General features: G+C 24.9%; 1 protein-coding gene across 6 annotated transcripts in view; it reads left to right on the forward strand.

The window, feature by feature from the left end:
- The window catches only part of LOC126901264 (calcitonin gene-related peptide type 1 receptor-like), a 48183-nt gene extending 26955 nt beyond the window's left edge, over window positions 1-21228 (forward strand). For 4 of the 6 annotated variants that reach the window (XM_050677639.1, XM_050677642.1, XM_050677641.1 and 1 more), the window contains 7 exons: window positions 9747-9853; window positions 10607-10698; window positions 11250-11376; window positions 12716-12936; window positions 19837-20028; window positions 20205-20448; window positions 20527-21228. In XM_050677639.1, coding sequence (XP_050533596.1) covers window positions 9747-9853; window positions 10607-10698; window positions 11250-11376; window positions 12716-12936; window positions 19837-20028; window positions 20205-20448; window positions 20527-20700 — 1157 coding nt within the window. In that variant the 3' untranslated portion in view covers window positions 20701-21228. Of the gene's footprint in view, window positions 1-2222; window positions 2612-9746; window positions 9854-10606; window positions 10699-11249; window positions 11377-12715; window positions 12937-19836; window positions 20029-20204; window positions 20449-20526 lie in introns of all 6 variants that reach the window. The other 2 variants (XM_050677643.1, XM_050677637.1) reach the window with 2 other exon arrangements.
- Window positions 21229-22832: the final 1604 nt, after the last annotated feature.

The following is a 22832-nucleotide window of genomic DNA, read 5'->3' on the forward strand; positions in this document are numbered from 1 at the left end:
ACGTGGCATAGTTCGGTCCAGTAAAGATTTAATCTGACAGTGATTAAAATCACTATCATAAAAAACGCTTTGATGCAAATCTAATATCTTCGATAACTAATAAAAACTAAAATAAAAAATATTATTTTAAAAGAAATTAAGTGACTAGCCTTAAAAGAATTATCTTTTAATAATTTAATAAATTATTAACTCAATATGTAAATGCATAAAATTTATAAATTTTTTTATAATTGAAATATTAATGTTTTGACTTAAATAATTGAAATATTCAATTAGTTAATAAAATGTATTTTAAATGCATTGCTGTAATCTTCTAGATTTTTGTTGATATCAATGTCTTAAAATTAAATATTCTGAAATGACATTTATTTAATTTTTAAATGATAAATTTAAATTTCAGTATACTGATTTGTCATTGTAAAGACTTGGAAAAAAACCTAATTTTAACAAACCTATTTTCATACGAATAGAAAATAATTTAAAAATCACAATAAATGTTTATTATATAAATATATAAATTGTTAGGGGGATACAAATGCAGTTACCTCAGGGTCATTGATATTATGTATTTATTGTAACTACAGATTATATGTGGTATAAATCACGTAAATTGACTTGATACCAATTGAATATATTTTGAGTTTAACATATCAATTAATATAATTCTATCTTCAAATGTTTAATAGAATATAATTTTGACTGATTAATATGTAAATATAGCTAAACTACCAAATGATGTTGGACTGAGATAATTATATGGAAAATCTAACAAAATTTGACATAGAAGTCAAATAAGCATAATCCACGTGTCAAACAATAGTATACCTAATATTATCGTAATGTACATTTCCCATGTATGTTATTTTTTTTTTAATAATGTAAATTCATATATAGATCAGTATATGTTCATGAACTGTTTTATATTCTTCAGTAAAATGATTGAAGTCTCAAATATATATAGTTTTAAACGTACGTTTACCAAGTAGTTTTACACATATTATATCTTTGGATAATGACAAAAAATATCTAATTATTATTTTAAAAACTACACTATTTTCTAAATATTTTAGGTTTTGCATTTAGTTTTGATCCTTTCATTTTTATTTTTGGTTTATCTATTTCTTTACTAGTGGAGTAATTAAAAATTGATTAACATATACTTTATGAGATATGTTCAATAATCTTTAATACAAATTAGAATATATATAATAATTAATCATACAAAAACATTACGTGAAATCTAACTTTTATTTATGGAAAATAATTGGATTTAACTTAATTCCTACAAATCTTTGCTTATACTGCAGCAGTACGTATCTCAAAATTTGACAAACTGAGATTTTTATCAAAAATAATTATAAAAGTTTTTCTGAACATTATTTTTTTTAAATATTTTTTGTAAGACTCATATTTCTAACGATAGCTATGAAAATAAAATCACCACTTGTATAAATCAATTTTTTTTTTTTTTTTGGATAATCTTGAAAATCTAGAAAAAGTGAGATACGCACTGTTTTAGTAAAAATAACGATATTATAAAAATATGTAAAGAAAATTATAATCTTTTTTAATTAATAATTCAGTTTGTGTAAAAACCATATGATAAAAGAACTGAAGTCTCATTAAATAAATACCTTTACAAGGCTACATTTTCCAATTTAAACTTTTACTCATTTTGTACGCTAATAATAAAAATAAAACACATTGCATCAAAACATGGTTGTGACTCGTAACATTTTATGTATACTTTAGAATAAATAAATATTTCAGTGTTTCTGTGCTAAATCTTTCAATAATATTTGAGAAAGTAAAAGACGTTCACGTTTTTCGTAAATTGAGAAAAATGCAAAGCTTTTTATACAAAGAATTCTGACAGTATTGGTAATGCGAAACAAGGTATAATACGTTGTACAATTGTCTAAAATAGTGATTTAAGGTTCTGATCTGTGTCATTAGATTCATGTTACAATTTGTATAATAACCTATACCAGAAGAATATTTCAAAATTCTTAATTTATTGGATAATTGAGGTAATTTTAATATTACAACTAAAAAAGAAGTATAAACAATCAATCAAACTCATATTAATTTCTTTTATTATTTATTATGAACTTTGAGTCTTGCTATAATATTTTGAATTTCTTTCTTTTAATTAATTTGACAGTTATTAAGTATGAATGATTTGGAGATGTAATTTGTTGGTTAATATTTTGTTTATTCAGGGCTCCTTCTCGAATACTATTTTTAGTTAATGAACTCAATCAAAGTTATGTATAATGAAAATTTATGAGCAAGACAATGCCAATTTTATTTGACTACTTAGGGTAAATCACCTTTTATAGTCACATTATGCCTTAAGTAAATTTATTTTATCATAAACTATTATGAACTATTATTTTACAGCGAAGATAAGCGTTTAAAAAGTACATCATAATAAAAAAACATTTAATTTTTTTTTTTAATTTTTGTTATATAATACCCATTTTAAAATTAATCAAGCAAGATCCACAGGATTATAGTTAATGTCACAGTGAAATTTACAGTAGACAGAAATTGGAACACGCGATGTTCTTTTGAAACAAAGACATTCAGTTCCGAAACTAGTTACGCAGTAAGTATAGAATTGCAACATACTTAGTCCAATAAAATTGTTATTAAGTTGATTTAAATATAAACTGAGAGAATTGTGATCTCAAGCTTTGTCTATAAGCATGATGTTCTTTAAAATAAAGACATTAAGCTTCGAGATTAGCTACCTAGTAAATAGTTTAGTTAGGTTTGTTATTAAAATAAAAATTTTAAGTTAAGAAATAAATAATCAAATTGTGTGCTTAATCAATAAATACATGGGTATTACGATTTAATATATTATACCTGTTTTAGTTTTTACTAACTTAATTAGTTATTACTTATTGTGCAAAATATTACAAAATCAATTAGTCTTACCAAAAATTGATTTTTGGCTTTAATGCCTTAGTAATTATAATAACTCCTAGAAATCGATATTTCGTATAATTTTTCATCTTATTTTTCATTGTATTAGCTTTAATTTAATGCAGGTTTTAAGATAGTAAGGTTTTTGGATTTAGTTTTGAATGGTGTAGATGATCCGTTGCTAAGCAAAAAACATCAAACTATGCTAATTTTACCAATAACTGTAATTGTTTGGAACATTTCTCTTTATTACCAGGGTTGAGGAAAATTTTTCAGTATTAAGGCACCGATAGTTTCAACTATACACGTTTTGTGATCTTTTGACGTATCGTTGAGCAAATTCAACCCAGTAGGAGCAAGAATAATGGGGTATAAATATGATAAAAATACTTTAAAATAAAGCCATAGCTTAGGATAATTAAAATATATAACGTTTATTTTAATCATTTTCTTCTTTTAAATTTTTTTTTGGTTGTAGTTTAACATTTTTTTAAACGTTTTATAAGCCCATTATGGGCTGTAGCGGCCTCCCCCAAAGTAGGAAGTTTCTTAACCGTTGATACTCCGGGACGGGTAGTTAGTTCGTCGTCGAAGTAAGGGATGGCGACTCTAATTACTGAACTGATCTCTCGCTCAGCAACTAAAGGCGCCCGTCACCCAGTTTCGAACTCGAGGCAGTGCGTGTCAAGCACTGTCGCGTTACCGACGGGACACCGCCCCTTATACAGTTTTATTATATTAGTTAACAATTCAATTTAATTAAAAAAGAAGATTTAAATTTTGCCAAAGTGAGCTTCCATAAATGTAGAAATTGGAAATAAATCGATTTAAGTAGTTAAAAAATTTAACGTAATATTGTAAGAATTTCGATTGGTTTGGTAAGTTATTTTAAAAAGATAAAGTTTGAAATAGACCCTTTAGTTAGAATTATTAATGGAAGAGCTTTACAAACTTTGGTACCTTAGTCTGGAAAGTTTGAGCTCCATTTTTGTGTATATAATTTTTAAGTAAAATCATGTAAAGAGTATTAATGTTATAAAACAAGTCTCTAGATTTTTAAAATAATAAGGTATGTTCAAAAATTAAAAATTGTTTATTTTAAATTTAAATGTTAAATACATTTTATATTTAATATAAAATAAAATTTCCAAACTTTTTGTATAGTTATAATTCTATTTTCGTTAGATAAGTTTGCTTCAGTTGGATATTAATATTTTTTAAGTAAGTAGGGCATATAAATTATGAGGCAAAAAAAAAAGGAAAAATGACTTTTTAGTGTGCGACGTTTAATCCATATTGCACTTAATGTTAAAGCAATAATGGTTTTAAGTCATATTCTCTATTTTACGGTGTACAGATATATATATATAGTGTATTTGAACACTGAATATTAAACCCTCTATAGAATTGAGAAGTGTATTCCAAATAAAAAGTATATGTTTGAAATAACTGGTGAATAATTTCAATTTGTAAATGAATTTATGTCAAAAACCATATCAGAATACTTTACAAAAACGTAATTTTGGCTTAATGCCTACAGTCTAAGATGACTTAATGGAATATACATCACCGCATAAAAATTATTTAAGATGACTTTATTAAATAATTTATTAAGCAACTAAAATGTAATTATAACTCATTAATATTTTATAATTACCGCCGAATATTTGATTTTGCCGAAATTGTTCTTTTATTTTAGTGAATTAATCAATGGATACAATAAAAATAATTGTATTAATATATTAATTTTTAAGATATTAATCTCATAATTTATCGTGTATACAGATTGAATACAGTTTTATCTTTATTTTATACAAATAAAATTTGTTAAAATTAATTAAAATAAAATCTATTTTATACAATTAAACACTCGAATAGCTATTATATAACAATAATGTTAAAAATGAACAAGAGCAGTATGGGTAATTTTACAAAAAAACAGTAGAAGTACTTGTTATAAATATAAAATGATTCCATCTAGCATGTAAAAATCATTATAGATTAAGTTTTATCATGATTTATAAAATAAAATATTGATGACAAGTGACCTCTTATTGATGCCGCATATCTGAATTATTTCTAAATCCAGTGAACGTATATTTGATTGCTAGCTGGTTTCCGTAAGTGTGACTTATTGGTGGTGAATTTTTGGCCATAAGGTAACCGTGGGTTAATCTTGTATGTGCTATTCTAAGCTGGTTGATAATTTCTTTTTTGTATTTTAAAAGTGCAGCGTATATTAGTCAAAAGATATATATATATGTTTTTATTTCGTTCAATTTGGTGCTATAAGTGAACTACATTTAATTCCATTCTTGAAAAAAATGGAATGTACACTTTTTTTGTATCGTTATAAAAATTAATTTAAATTATTTTTGTGTTGTTGTAAATGTATCATCTTTAGCTGCTTTATCTGTCAGTTCATTACCTACAATGTTTATATGGTCTGGTATTTACATTAGTGTTATTTGAAAGTCTAACTTTTGAAGCCTGTGGAATTTGTTTGTATTAATCTCGAAAAATTGATAAGGTTATATTTGTTTTAAATACCTAAAACAGCACAAAGTAATTTGGAAAAGATTATTGAAAATTTTAGTGTCGATGCGAAGCTGAGAAGGTATTGGTTTTACTAAGATGTGTTTTTTTTTTTTTTTTGTGTCTGTTACCACTGTTTCTCAGCTCTCACCGAACCGATTTCTTTCAATGATACGTCAAAAGATCACGAATTGTATCTAGTCGAAGATTACCCTCAAAAATTGAAAAAAACTTCTCTCGTTCTTCGTCAATGGGGGAAACCTCCAAAAAAATTACGAATTTAAAAATCGCTAATTTTCGAAATTTTTTCAATTTCTTTTACTTAAAAGTGCCATAACTTATTCAAAAATAAACATATCAATATAATTCTTTTTTATATAGATGCATAATATCATTACCTTTTATTTGATATATTTTTTTCATAAATTTAACCCTTAACCTGCCCACAAGGGGGGATTGAAAATGACAACTTTTTCACAAAAAATTAACTTTTTCAACTTAACTTTTGAAAATGTTCCGGAAGGTCTGACACTTTTATATATATCTTAAATTAAAGCTAATGTAATATACTTTAATTTGAAAAAAAAAAATTTGACCTCTGGACTTGTCTTCGTGGTGAAAGTTGACATCAAAGTTAATAAAAAATTACGATTTTTGTAAAATAATTTTTTTTTATATTTTTAACTTAATAATGCTCTAACTTTTTCAAAAATGAACATATCAATATAATTTTTTTTTATATAGATGCTTGATGTCTTTACTTATCATTTGGTATATTTTTTTTGTAAATCTGACACTTAACCTGCCCACAGGGGGGGATTTAAAATGACAACTTTTTCACAAAAAATTAACTTTTTCAACTTAACTTTTGAAAATGTTCCGGAAGGTCTGACACTTTTATATATATTTTAAATTAAAGATAATGTAATATTATACTTTATTATGGAATAAAAAAAATTTGTACTTAATTTAGTCTTCATGGTGAAAACGGCTACCAAATGCTATTTTTGTGTGAAAATTTTCGATTTTATAATTTACATTTTTTACTTTAAAATGCTATAACTTTTTGAAAAATGTATGAATCATTACAATTTTTTTATGAGAAGTAGTATTTATATAGATCTTTCATTCGACATACTGTTTTTTTAAATCGGACCATTTCCCTAAATACAGGGGGGATTCAAAACATAAAAATGCATATAGAAAGTAGAACTTTTTCAACGTAACTTTTGAAAGTGTTCCGGAAGGTCTGACACTTTTATATATATCTTAAATTAAAGCTAATGTAATATACTTTATTATGGTAAAAAAAAATTTCGGACTTTATTTTATCTTCATGGTGAAAACAGACATCAAAGTTTATAAAAAAAATACGATTTTTGTAAAAAAATTCTTTTTTATATTTTTAACTTTATAATGCTATAACTTTTTGAAAGATGTATGGATCAATATAATTTTTTTTTATAGATGCATGATGTCTTTACCTATCATTTGGTATATATTTTTTTTATATCTGACCCTTTACCTGCCCACAGGGGGGGATTTAAAATGACAACTTTTTCACAAAAAATTTACTTTTTCAACTTAAATTTTGAAAATGTTCCGGAAGGTCTGACACTTTTATATATATCTTAAATTAAAGCTTATGTACTGTTCTTTATTATGCAAAAAAAAATTTTCGGACTTTATTTTATCTTCACGGTGAAAATGGCTACCGAATACTATTTTTGTGTGAAAACTTTCGATTTTGTATTTTACATTTTTAACTTTATTATGCTATGACATATTGAAAAGTGTATGGATCAACATTATTTTTTTATGATAAATAATATTTTTTAATAATCTTTTTTTCATTCAACATACTTTATCTTAATTAGGATATTAATAATGAACTAGCAGATTATGTAGCTTTTGGAATAATCCACCAATTTTTTAAAATTAAACACTATCTAAAGATTTGCATCGAAGCGTTTTTTTTTGATAGTGATTTTAATCACTGTCAGATATCATTATACTTGATCCANTTTTAAGATATCTGTCAGATATCATTATACTTGATCCATCTATACCACGTCACCACTGTTCCGCGAACCCCCTGTGCTGGGTTTTTTTATTTTGCTTTTTTGTCATGTACAAGGTTTGGTATATGGTAACTACTTCAGCTGTATATATATATATATATATATATAATGTTCAATTTGTACAACCACCTTTGTGTTTCTCTTATTATTCCTATACCTACATTATTTAATTCTTTTAGTGTAGAAGTATTTTTTTTTTATCATTATTTAATATTGAGTAAAGGAGTTGTTTGTAGAAAACCTCGGTAATGTTTTTTTCTTTAATACGAAAGATCGGTTAATATGCTCAAATTTGATATTCATGGGGAGAGTTTCAGCCTGCTCTAATTTAGTGATATTAATTGAGTTTAATTCTACTTAATTGATATTTTTTGTGAGTAGTCTTTTTTGATTATTATGTCTTTCTGAAGAAGGTCATTCATAAACCGACAGTGCAATTTTAAATCATCTAACCCAACTTATCATCAAAATTAGGCCCTAACCCTGGATTAAACAAATAAAAAAATAAAAAGGTTTGTGATAGTGTGCATTTGTTTTTTATACCTATCCATAAAAATTCTCAGCTTTAGCTGGACAGATTTTAATAATCAATAGATCCTGGTTAGTTGAATATATTGTCATAAATAAAAAATTGGAAAAGACCCTTCAATTTTAAAAATTTTGAAAAATATCTACCTTAAAATGGATTTTCCAAAAAAATTTTTTTTGCCCCAATAGTTTGATTTCAAATTTTTGTTATATTTTGTCATAACAATTCTTGCGTAGTAAAAGATAATCCACATTTTTTGTTTTTCATTTAGGTACTTATGAACAAAATCAATTAAAAATTGACCTTTATTAGCTTCCATTATAAAAAATGACACGAAAAATGAAATAAAAAATATTAACAAATAAACAGCAATAAATTTTTAATGGGTAAATTTGCAATCATATACTTGATAAAATTAATGATAAATTGAATTAATGATAAAATTAATATAAAATACAGTACAGCCAATATAATTTAACATATCGTACTAAGAATTATTGGTTTGAAATGACATTAGATTAGACGATGTACGATTAGTGCAAGATTTTTAGAATGATAAAAAATAAAATTTAAAAATACGAATTTCCATTAGTGCAATAAAATCATAATCTAATGTTTTAGTGTACTAAAACACTCGCCAATGATTAGTCCAAGCTCACAAATAGACCCCCAGGGCTTAAAGTGGGGAACGACTCAAGTGACCCAACTTCTAAAAGCGTCTTCTGTTAGAAAAATTTGAAGATGACTTCTGGTAGGCTCAATTACTAATAAGTTATGATCAAATGAAAAAATAGACTTTAAAAATTGACTTTTTTTCGTATAGTGTATGCTGTACCATCTGCTTAATTTTTATTGCATTGTTATTTTATTCTGATATGCGAAATATAATTAGGGAATCATCCTACTTGTTTTATGAAAAAATATTATTTGAAGGAGTGCAATTTTTTTTAATTTTTGCTTATCCCTTTTATTATGAGTATTTTTAAATATAAAATAATGAAACATTTTTTTTTCTGAGAAAGGGACTCTTTTATTACGCTTCAAATTAGAAACTTCAAAGGGAGTCTTCTGTCTTAAATATCTATCTCTCTCCATGGAATCGTCTATAAAATCCATATGATACGCGAAACACTAAAAAAATATTGTGAATGGAGACCTCTTGAGTATTTTTTTCGCTACTAGTCTCATTTAAGCTTATACTATGACCTGTAAATTTATCTTATTAAATTTATATATATATATATATATATATATAATATATAAATTTAAATTTATAAATTGGACAATGACATTTAAAATAATTCTTTGTACAAAATTAACATGCTTAACTTGTGACACATATATTATAATAAAACAAAGTGAACAATTATAAATTGACTTGAACTCTTTTAGACAAGCAATATGAGGTGCTTAGAATGTAAAAATATAAGTAACATTTTTCAATTTCAAGAAAATCAAATTTAAAGTTTTAATTTCAATATATACCATGTATAGAACTACATCTTTCATGATTGTAATGTGATTTGCTAAATAAAACTACTAGTATTCAGTCTGCTAATGTAGTTTAATTTTTGGTTAAATGTCTCTAGCACGCCTTGCTTTTTAAGCGCATTTAAACTATACAAGTACATTATACATATATTAAAATTTTAACACTATTAATTTAGGGTTTGGACAAAAAATGTGTTTAAAAGATGGAAGTTGGTTCAAACATCCGGAAACTAATAAATCGTGGTCTAATTATACAACTTGTGTAGACTTGGATGATTTGAAAGTAAGTAATCGGTACAAAAAATTTCTTTTAGTACTGAATGTACTAAAAAGGCTAAAAACCTTCCATTGTAAAGGAAATTATTATGATCTTTATTGGGCCTTTAAAGTATAAAAAAGTTGTTTAACTTTCTAAAATTTAAGGCGAAATTTTAAATGTTACAGAATAATATTTGTATAGTTTAAGTTCTTTATTTTTGTAAAACTGCCTAAACATGGCTTAAGTCTTATAGTAAATTTCATGATGCACGAATATTATAGCTTATTTTATTCAAGCAAAATTAATTGAACACCAAATTTTATATTGAATAAACTTAGGCAAACTGCGTAGTAATATATTCTAACCTTGTACTACCTAAGCTCGTAATTTTAAGTGTATAATTTTACTTATTTTTGAGGATGCTAACCTCTTAAATTTTATAAGTTAAAAAAAGTTAATTAAGCATAAAAATACTCTTTTTACTATTTATTTATAATTAATTTATACTACAATCTCGAAAATTATTATCATTATAATCATTCAAAAATTTCAAAAGAAAAATCAAACTTTTGTATAATTAAATTCAAATTATCATAAATAATATTTTAAGTGTCTTTGAATTTTCCAATATAATTCATACTTTACTCTATCAATATTAAATATAATAATATTTCATTACACATTTGTAATTATTTAATAAATAAATAAATAAATCATAATCAATATTATATTTAATAAATCATTTATTTAATAAATGTATAAACTATTTCTTTATAGCTGAGAAATCACGTAAACATGATTTACAAATGGGGATACGCCGTCTCGTTAGCAGCTTTACTGGTTTCTCTTTTCATATTCTTTTATTTCAAGTAAGTTATTATAGTTTAAAATAAAAATAATAATTAAATCGTAAAGTCAGTGTTAGGACCCAGAGCATTCGCGATGGACTATTTTTATAATACACAATAAATTATAAATTATAAAAAAAAATATGTCTAAATATTTCGACTTTTTTACTTATAGTTTTATAGTATAAATGTTTCTACATTTTGTAAACTATTTTTTCTATTCTTTCACTATTTCAGTGAGAAATTGTTCGTTTACATTTTTCATGATAATTTAGTTGAAAACGTGTATGCACTTATTATGCAAAGCTAATATGTAAGAGTAATGACCATAAAGGTTAAAGGAATTATGCCCTGGTAAAGGTCTCTTTTTGTTTTTCCATACCCATAATAACCTCTCTAAGTGAAGTTTTCTTAACCATTAATAAATTTTACTAAATTAAAATAATGGAATTATATATTATGTAATTTTTTAATAAAAAAAAATTACAAAAGCTGCAATCAGTTTTAAAATTGTCTTCTTTATTTAACATTAAAAAAATACATATTATAATTTAGTATTACTGTATTTTTAGATGTCTAACTTGTACCAGAATACAAATTCACAAAAATTTATTCATTTCTTTGGCAGTAAATAATTTTTTATGGTTATTGTGGTATGAAGCAGTAGTTGATAATCTACCAGTATTGATGACAAACGGGGTAAGATGATAAACTTATTTTGTTGATAATTCAAATTAAAAATAATAATTATAAATTAAGTGTTTCATAAAAAGTTATTTAAATTCATCGGGTAATGAAGTTGAATTATACGTCGAGTTATAATAAGAAAAACTAAAATTATTATTAAAATAACATTTTTTCTCATTTTTAAACTTCCAATAGTGTTGGCATTTTATAAGTTAAGATGATATCAATTAATAGACAACGTAAAATCCTACATAAAAAAAATTATGACATAATTTATTATTAGTTAAAATATACATTGTACATTTTAATTTTTTATTATATTTTACATTCAATACTTATCATTTTTGGAAATATTGTACCTTATACATTACGTAACTTAGTAATTTCCTATACAATAATATAGAAAATATATATTATATAATTATCAACTGATAATTTATAATTTTCATTTTATTTTATTGATAAAAATATTATATTTAACATAAAATAAAGAGACTATAAATAAGTTTAACTAAATTATCTGTCATGTTGGTGCGATATTAATAGTTTATACATGTCTAAATTTATATGCATATGCGTACATACATTAAGTGCAAAGAGTAATTTTGTGGTCCTTGACTATACAGCTTTATTGAATTAAATTATCGACAGTTAATACTTTGAGACAATGTCAATTTCTTTAGTTTCAAGGAAAATGATCAAATTGCATAACATAAAATTTCTGTTCAAAGTTTAGAAAATGTTTTTTTTAAGTTTATGTATTGCAAATCCATGAAATATGGAACAAAACAAATCTTCGCTGTCTCCGTTCTGAATTTCCATACACATGCCTCTACTTTTACAAGGAAAATAAATTTTCATTTCATTTTTGGGGAGAACATAAGAAAATTTTCATTATTCTATAAAAAAATGTAATTACACCATGTTATTGATTTCGTCTTTGGGAAATATTTAAAAAATCGTCTTCTTAATTACACTAAATTTTGTTTATTTGAGGTAGTAACTTAATGTTACTTAACCCAAGTTAACCTTATAACCGAAGGTGTAAAATAGCTTAAATAAAATCAAATCTAAAGCCAGTATTGCAAAACATCTGTAATAAAAACACCCGTAAACAATACCAACAATTAATAAATCACGTCCAATTTCATGATTTAAATAAATTAATTTTTATACTTCTACAAGAATACAAACTTGGATACTTTTTTTGGTGTAAAACAATTTTAATTAAAAAATTTATTTGAAAAACCTTTAGATGTCATTTTACTTGAGAAAAAATATTTTATTTTATATTCTCATATTTATTAAAATACAATGAAGCAGTATTAATGATAATTATTTTTTTTTTCAGTTGGGCTGTAAAGTGTTACATGTTTTAGTACATTACTTTTTGGTTGCTACATATTTCTGGATGTTTTGTGAAGGACTATACTTACACACTCTTTTGGTTGTCACATTTCTAACAGAGACCAAGGTTATGCCTTTACTACATATTGTTGGTTGGGGCATACCGGCTCTATTAGTAACCATATACGTAATCGTTCGCACTAATACTCCAGGCGAAACTTTACAGTTAGTACGTTTAAAGCAAAACCTAAAGCAATGAATTTTATAAAAAATCAAACATTGAAAAAAAACTAAAAAGGGGAGGATCACACAAATTGACAGTTTTATGTCATAGAAATAAGTATTTTACGTAAAAATCGTACAAAAAGTATTTTTAATTTAACTTAAGATCTTTCATATAAACTAATATGATTGGTGATGCACTGGTGAAATAATGAACAATTTAACAATAATCACCTAAAAATTAAGAAAAAGATAATTTCAAAAATCTTTTGCATGAATTAATCTAAGAATTATATAAGGTTAATAAATAATTTTAAAATGAAGATTATTATTTAAGTAATTCTTATGACATATTAATATTAATTTAAATGTTTATATGGTCGATAAGTCAATAATATTTTGTTTAATATACAAACCTCCTATATTTTATTACCTAACTAGTAAAAGTAAATCACAATTGATATGAAAATTTAGTGATACCTAATTTTTAAGTTTGTGGACTTTGATTATTTTTAGACTATTTCTTCGACACCAATAAATTACTAGAAACTTATCTCTTCATATCATCATTGTATGATTGATCAATGATCAATGATTGATATAAAGTATCGTAGAGTTCTTTAGTTGGTTCATTGTTTAATCTAAAAACTTTTATAACGATTCCCTTTAGATGTAGCTCATTCCAATTTAATCATAATTAATGTCCATCATAAAATAAATGGTTAATTGAAGTAAAATTTAATTTTTTTCTGATTCAAAAATATAACGCGCTATAAGGCTAGAAGATCATACAGGGTGATTTTTTTATCATAACCCACTCAATAACTCGCAGAATAATAATAATTTAAACCTTTTATTGTTTTATTATCTTTAGTTACACATTATTCTTGAATTTTTAACTATGTAATACTTTTTAAGTTCATCCCTTATGCCTTAGAAGGGGGTCAACTTTGATTTTTTAAATGGTAACACATATTTTTAATTTAATAAAATGTTTGAGTTTTTAATTTAATGGTAAATGGCATTTGAATTTTTAATATAACTTTATTAGCTTATTAGATATAAACATTTAAAGTTTCAAAATTTTGAGTTAATATACATGTATAATACACATGGGATTGTAAATACAGGTAGCTAATTGGATTTTTATGACATTGCTGTCTCAGTCACGGATTGTTTATTATCAATTATGATTATCAATAGATATATTTTCTGTATTGTCAGTTAGTGTATTTATATACTCATAACAATGTGTCTTACTACAATTGATAATAACAACGCTGTGTACCTGCTAATATCGATGTTATAAAAAACCAATTAGCTACCTGTATTTGTAATCCCTTGTGTATTATACCTGTATATTAATTCAAAAATTTGAAACTTTAAATGATTATATCTAATAAACGAATTAAGTTATATTAAAAATTCAAATGCCATTTACTATTAAATTAAAAACTCAAACATTTTATTAAATTAAAAATATGTGTTACCATTTAAAAAAACAAAGTTGACTCCCTTCCAAGGCATAAGGGCTGAACTTAAAAAGTATTACATAGTCAAAAATTCAAGAATAATGTGTAACTAAAGATCATAAAAAAAAAAAATGTTTAAATTATTATTATTCTGCAAGTAATTGAGTGGGTTATGATAAAAAAATCACCCTGTATATCAAAGTTCATAGAATTTGACATTTTGATGTAATTTATAATAGTTTATTATTCTCTATCTAAATATGCAAGTAACTTGAATAAAATTTGATTTGAACTTAATTTAAACACCCAAAACAAAATAATATACATTGTTACTCTTATGGAAGGTCAAAACTTAGAGACCATTTATCTTAAAATCAGTTTTTTAGAGTTACGGCACTCATGAACTCACAGTGCAATATAAGTAAAATAAGAATAACGCAATATACTCAATTAATTATTTAGAAATTTTAGTTTGTTTTTTAATTTCCTACGAAAATTCCATCATTAATTGTATTAAAAAAAGACACTTCTACAAACAAAAATTAAATAGAAGTATAATTTTGAGAAATAATGAAAATCATTTTTATTTATAGAAGTTTTATTTAAAAATATGGCAAATTTCGAATAAGTTAAACATTCAGAGTATGGACAAATTGTAGTGAAATAGCTGTTTAAATATTTACATAGTATACTGTTATTTTTTAAAATGTGTATACAATAAATGTTGGCGATTAGTATTCAATTATAATTTTGTCGTGGCTTGATGATTTTTTTCATTATATATAAAACATCATATGTATTCTACCTTTTTGAATATATATGCATATGTATAGTATAGAATATACTGTAGAATAGCACATTAAAGAGTTAAGAGTATACATTGTATACTCTTAGCTCGGATAAACTTTATTAATTTTGAATATTTCTCATTGCGGTCTTGAAAGTTAAAGGTATTTTCGGAAGCGGATTACTCATGTAAATTTAATGTATATTTATTAATAATAAATAAAACATACTTCTAAAAGCAAAAATATAATAATTTATATTTTCATTATCATATTTAGGGTGTAATCAAATTTTAAAGTTATTTATACAATAATTTATCAACATAAAATAAAAGTTTAGTATAATAAACTGTGTACAATGTAATTATTACTGCTAAGTTTGTTCATTAAATACATATATCGTATATGAAGTTAGCACTAATTACATATTATAAGCAAATAAAAATATATTTCTTATACACCAGAAAAAAGATAAATTCAACACATATTATAATATTTAGAATTGTACATTAAACATATTTTAGACCCTATAGTAACCAAAATTATTTCCAAGATTTTCCATAAGTGTATTCAAATATAAATATAATTTATTCATAATGAGCAATACAAATAACATTTTAATATTAACATATTATGTAAAAATAAATATCATAAATACATGGTGAGCGATTAAAGATAAGACCTCATTTTCTTGGAAATTAAATTGTTTGGAATTTTTTTTCCTTATCATTTAACAAAAAATAGAACTTCCTGTAAAATAAAATTAGTTTTTTTAACTCTATAGAAATAAAAGAAAATTGTTTAACTACATTTTATTGTAGTTTTCATAAATCAAACAATATTTTCCTTTATAAAAACTGAAAAGATTCAATAGTTTCTGACTAAATAAGTTTTTTATCTTTACCAATCGCCCTGCATATGTAAATTTTAGGAAAAATAATTTACGTATAAAAATTTAGTTAATATGATAATTATGATCTTAATTATTTTATAATTTTAAAACTTAAGCTATTATTACTGTTATTCATGTAAAGTTATGCTAAATAATTAATTTAAATATAAACTTATAAGTATGTAACATTAAATTTCAATCAACAATGTATTAATTAAAAAATGAAATATTATCTGGGCCGTCTTAAAGTAAAAACAAAAAGGGATGTAAAAAATGTATTGTACTGATAAAATAATTTTTATTAAAGTGTGATAATTTTTTTCCGTAAGTACTCATATATCAAATAATCACTGACTAAAATTATAAAATATTTACTAAATAAGACATAACTCCCTAAAGATATGGAATTGATATTTTTTTTTTTAAGTACTTGGGTATTTTCTTTTCATAATTTTTTATGATTTCTACAAATTTTTGTAGTTATTAATTATCTTTTTCAATTTTTTCCTTAATGCATTTCCCGTAAATAAACTCGAACAACTTCAGATTTTAGAAAGTTTTATTTATTTAATTTCAGCTTCATTTTTTTTTCAATTTATCAATTATGAAGTATTTTTTATAATCATCCCTTGTATCTTTTATGTGTGACATGGATTTCAATTGCATTTATAAATTTTGTTGAATTATTTCAAACATACCATCAGTCAGTATTAATTTGAATTAATTGAGTTGAAAATTTGCTAATAAGTTGTTACCGAGGTCATAGTTTAAGTGGTATTAGGAGGCTTATTCCTTTCTAAAATGAAAAATATTTGTACATTACAATATAATCCCATTACAAAATAAAACAAACTTGGGATCCTTCAAAGGGACTCAAACAAAATATATAAATGCGTTTAAATCTTGGTCCTACTTATAAGGATGTTAATTAAAATTTTTCAAATGATAATACTTCGACTTTCACATATTATAAAATATGCTATGAATAGCTTTTTTTTTTACAAGTATTATTTATATGAAACGACCTTGTGGTTTTAATTAAAATTATTCACTAACGTTAACATCTAAAATTACATAAACTGTATAATTGAGATATTATTAATAATGATGTAGGAAACTTTCAGTGAAGATTCTTCAAACATATATTCTAGTAAAATTTACATTGATTAATTTATATTTACAATAAGTTATATGGTTTAGCCGGTTTCAATCTTCTTGAGAATTATCAAGAAGTTGTACCGCCGCTATGTTACGTGGACCTTCAGACGACTTTTACGTGCCAAGACATACCGTTGAATTTTTTCCCTGACGATTGGTATCATCATGTTCTTGTGAACGTGGTCTTTTTTTCGAACATGTACGCGTCGATAATAGTACAGAGAGTAATATTTTGTACAGTTTGAATTTTATCAATCCAAGATTTACTAGTGCAGCTCCATAATTGGATATTAGATGTCTATATTGGTTTTAAGATAACTACATAAAGTAGCTTTTTATTTTCTATTCTTTGTTGTGATCACGGACCAATTTAATTTATATACTCCAGTTTAGTTTAGAGTCTAAATGTATGTCTAGATATTTAGCTGACTTTTCTTGTGGAATTATTTTACCATCAAGCATTATCGAGTTATGCTTCGTTACTTAAGTTATAAAGTTCATATGTATTGATTTTGAATTATTTAATAATATTGTTCATCTTTTTGTCCATGATAGGATTTATCAACATTTTTTTTTAAATTTTTGTGACGATTGAAAGGTTTTAATTACATGACAATTTAGCTGTGTTGTAAGCTGTAACAACAGCTGTTGTTGTTTTATTGTTGGTTGGAATATTGGATATAAAAAGTTAATTAAAAATAGGCCCAAAGACACTACTTTGAGTTACCTCTGCTTTAATATCTTTCCATTCAGATATAGTTTCTTCGTAGCTCCCCCGAAATTACCTTTTTTCTAAATATGATTGCAGTAGTTCATACCATGAACGAGGCAACTGTTTTTTCAAAAGCCCCGGCAATGTCAAGAAAGACGCTGAAGAAATACTTTTTTTCTTCCATAGCTCTACTAATTACGTTTATAACGTGATATACTTGATCTATGGTGAAATGTTTAGTATGAAACCAAACTGGTGGTTAAGAATTAGTTGACTTTCTTGAATAATATGTTTAAAACTAATGTAGAGTAATTTCCCAAAGAGTTTTGAAATAGTAGAAAGAAGTGATATCGACTTGTAGGGACTAATACTCTCGTGGAGCTTTCCTGGATTTAATAACACGATGACTTGTGTTTTTTTTTTCAATTTTCAGGTACATATACTATATGCAATCAACTGTGTGGCCTATATTAATTATTTTTATTAAAAACTAAAAGACACCATAAAATATTTGTTAAATATATCTGCATTTATTATAAAAGTCAAAAAGGAATAAGAACATGATAAGATACATATAACAATATAAGATAACATAACCTACTTTTTCTAAATGTTGTTATCACGGGGATAGAAGTAGGTAATATGGTACCAACGCTACAAAGCATTAAATATGTGAGTTAGTATGATTATTGCTTTGAGATATACTTCTTTAATTATACATTGCTTATTCTATCATAAACCGGGGACTATTTAGAGGTAAAAGTTTTATCTATTTCATTCGCAACTCCAAGTGGAGTGAAATATTTAATGCGATCTATGGTTTGATTTGAAGTACGTAAATACGTCGTGTTCAAATCATATTTTATGTTGTTAGGCTGAAATACACACCCCAAGTGATGCGCGAATACTTCAGGTATTTCCTGTTTACTTCGATCTCATGTATCTTCAGGTCTTTTCATACGCCTGTTGCTTTTCATAAAGAGTAATCTGTGTTATCTGTTGCAGATAAATTATTTATATATTTTTTAAAAGTTTCATTTTTTATTGAGTAAATTTTTTCTTTTAGGATTTTTTTAAGTCAATTCCATTTGTTTTGTCCACTGAATTTTTTGTTTGATGCCATTTTTGAACTTCTTTAAAGTTGAATTAAGTTTCTTATCTCTAAAGGATAAGTTTTTTCTTTATCAATGTTATGAAAGGTGTAATTCTTATGAATATCTGGTTACGGTATACTTTTGTGATACTATAACATTAAAAAAAAAAAGACCACGATAGGGTGGAATTTAAAATGTTGGAGTATTATCTAGTAACCTTTGATATTAGATAATCGAAGTTCCAAATAGTCATAGAAATAGCTAATTGATGAAATGTCGGAGCATTATAGTTCGTGGCAAAGATGTTTTTCTTTTTTTCAGTATTTCAGAAGTTATTAATAATTTTAATTATTTACATGTAATTTAATTAATTGTAGATGATGCTATTTTTATTACAGTATATTTTTCTTCTCACTCCTCCTACCTAGGCATGAAAATTTTAGTAACTTTTAATAGATCTTGATAAAATAATCATCATATACAATTCTGCTGCAAAATTATACATTAACGTGGAATTTCTGCGTCAGCTATAATAAAGTTATAATTAAGTTATTGTGCTCACAGAGTAGACAAATCGTGTATTCGTTGTATATAATTTTATTACTTTCATTACGATATTCGATATAAAAATGTATTTAAAAATTTGAGTTGAAAAAGTTATTGAATTGAATCCATAATTATTATGGTTATATAATAAATATTTTTAATGATATGTTTAATATTATATAATATTATACGAGAATATATTTTATTAAATTAGTCAACTAACAAATCAATTTTGGAATTTTAGCTGTTGGATACATGAATCAGTATATTTGTGGATATTATCAGGACCGGTATGTTTATCTGTGTTGACCAACTTTGTTTTTTTGATAAACATTGTTAGACTTTTATTGATAAAGCTGCATGCTAGACAAATTACCATGACCAGTCCAAAACAAATAACTGCCAGGGAACGCATTCAATCTTTTAATCTTCGAAGGTGAGTATTTCATTATTAAATAATATATGTCTTCTTGTTTTTTTTTTGTACTAAAAATTTAATGTTTTAAATTATCACNTTAATCTTCGAAGGTGAGTATTTCATTATTAAATAATATATGTCTTCTTGTTTTTTTTTGTACTAAAAATTTAATGTTTGAAATTATCACAATTTAGTTTCAAAAGAAACAATGAAAGTATTGACAGTTGTGAAAAAACTCAAACATCATCCGGCAGGACAGGCAAAGCTGTTCGAGCTACCCTCATACTTATACCTTTATTGGGTCTTCAATATATGCTCATGCCATTTCGACCTGAGGCCGGTACTTCTTGGGAGCCTTTGTACCAAATTACCTCTGCAGTAGTTGTTTCCTTTCAAGGTTTATGTGTCGCGCTATTATTTTGCTTCTGTAATGGAGAAGTGAGAAAATTTTTTTTTATGCTATATGAAAATAATTGACAATCTTGTGTTATTTTGATACAATTTTCTCCTTGTAAGGTATTATCTGAAATTAAAAAAAGATGGAAACACTCGAAGGTCAACAAAAACTATTCCTGGAATCCGTGTTTAAGAGTTACAACAGTTTCATCACAAAACCAACCCAAGTTACTCGTAACTGAAGATGCACAGACTCAATTGAATTTCGTTTCCACATCGATAACAAATGCCTAAATATTCCAGATAAAATCATTATTCGAAAAAAATTAAATTAATCAAGAACATATGAAGTAGTCTAATAATATAATTACGTATTACTTGTATTTTTTCTTATAACGATTATATAACATTTAACTGAATTTTGTTTAATTTTAGTCAACTTAAAAGAGAAAATTAATGAAAGAGATTCTTTAATGATTACTTATTTTGAAAAAATAATCATTTTTTTATTATTTTATCAAGATGCTTTTTTTACTATTGTTGGAGATATTTTTCAAAAAAAATCTTCTTTCCTATGATTATAACTTATTATTATTATTATTTTTTTTTACTATTGAAACATACCTGTAATATAATTTTTGTAATAATTTCTCATTGATGTTTCTTACGCTAATTTAACGAGGGAGATCTTATTTAAACCAAGATTTGTACTATAGATGTAATATACTGAATAACTGAAAGATTATTTCTAAAAAAAAAGTGTAACTTTTATAAATGTATATTTATTTTGTATGTCTAGTCATTGTAAACATTCCTATTGTATTTAAAATATTATTATAAAAATAAATAAATTAATAAATCCTTAATGTATTCTAAATACGTGTTCGTTAATATGCAGTGAACATATTTACAATCAAATCAATAATAATATTTTTAATTAAATGTACATTTGTAAAATAAGAAAACCGCACTGAATTAACTAGGAATAAGAATATTCAAAAACTTTACTGCTGCATGGAACTTATAGTTATTAGTTAAAATATTTTAATTTTAGCTATATGTATAACTAGAAAATACTTATTGAAAAAAAACAAATCAACAGTTCTTATTAATTATAAACTCGTTTATTTAAGACTATCAAAAATATTTTATATGCATACAACAATATTTTAAGATGAGAAATATAACTTTATAAACAATTTAAATACTTAGTATCTTCATATTCTATTGTAAGGAAATTTATTACTATGTTCTTATAACTTATATTATACACGATATATTTTTATTTATTTAAATCATAATACATGTTAGTTATCATACTAGGAGATGCTGATATGATAATTCTACTCGTTTGAATACCGGAGTTACTGACGTCGAAAAATCAAAGGGCAATTATGTTTAAGTGGCTGTTATAGATATAGTTTTCGTACCAACACTTTTGTCATTTTAATTATGTCAATAACTTAATTTATTCAACAACTTATCTGTCGCTAATTGTCATTATAGCCAACAAAATCCGTCTCACTGCGATATACCAACTAACCAATTTTTTAGGATTCAGGTTAGACGTATTGTACATTGTATATAACTTATATTTACTGAACATTTAAAATATAATTTTACTTTGTCGTTAACATAAAACAATAGTTTTACTCTATTATATAATATCTCACTAGTAACTAAGGTAAACGATTGCCTGTGTCTCAATCAGTTAATTAAAACTTGTTTGGTCGTGTCAAAGCAAGTTGATGCGGTGAGTGCTAGTTTTCTTTTCCTTGTCAAAAGCGTGACCTGCCATAACTGGTTTTACTGTTGGGGTAGTATATATACGGTGGTCGCGAATGACGTCACTCGTGTATTCGTGTGTCTTGTGTGCTGTGCGGCAGTTGATGTCGGATCACTGTTCACCTTGCTTATTTTGATGTTTTATGTGTTAAATTCACCTTTTGTTAGTTGTTAAATAAAATTAACATACATAACTCTATATATTAGTCTTCCTTCCTTCAACTAAGGAATCATAGTGTCTATAATTTTTTTGTGTCGGCCTAAAATATAACACATCATGGACTAAAGATTGATCACTGTTTGGTATCATTTATTATTATATTTACAATTTATGCGGTTGACGCACTGAAACACTTTCAATATGGAACTAAAGAGCGCCAGGTTAGACTAAACTTTTTATGTACAATTTTAGCTGTTAAGAATAATTTGTGTAACATTTTATGCTATATTTTACAACAATGTTTTAATTACTAACATAGATTAAGCTATAAATTATTATTGTTATTGCATTAGCTAATAGCAACAGAAAACAAAATACAATTCACAGCATTTTTATTTAAATTTTAATTTATTTGTTTTTTTTTTTTAATATTTAATTTATTAACCAGCAGAGACGAGATTTAACTCTGCGAGTGGTCGTC

The sequence above is a fragment of the Daktulosphaira vitifoliae genome, unplaced genomic scaffold (genome assembly GCF_025091365.1).
Source record: "Daktulosphaira vitifoliae isolate Bord-2020 unplaced genomic scaffold, ASM2509136v1 Scaffold_3, whole genome shotgun sequence".
NCBI classification, from domain to species: Eukaryota; Metazoa; Arthropoda; class Insecta; order Hemiptera; family Phylloxeridae; genus Daktulosphaira; species Daktulosphaira vitifoliae.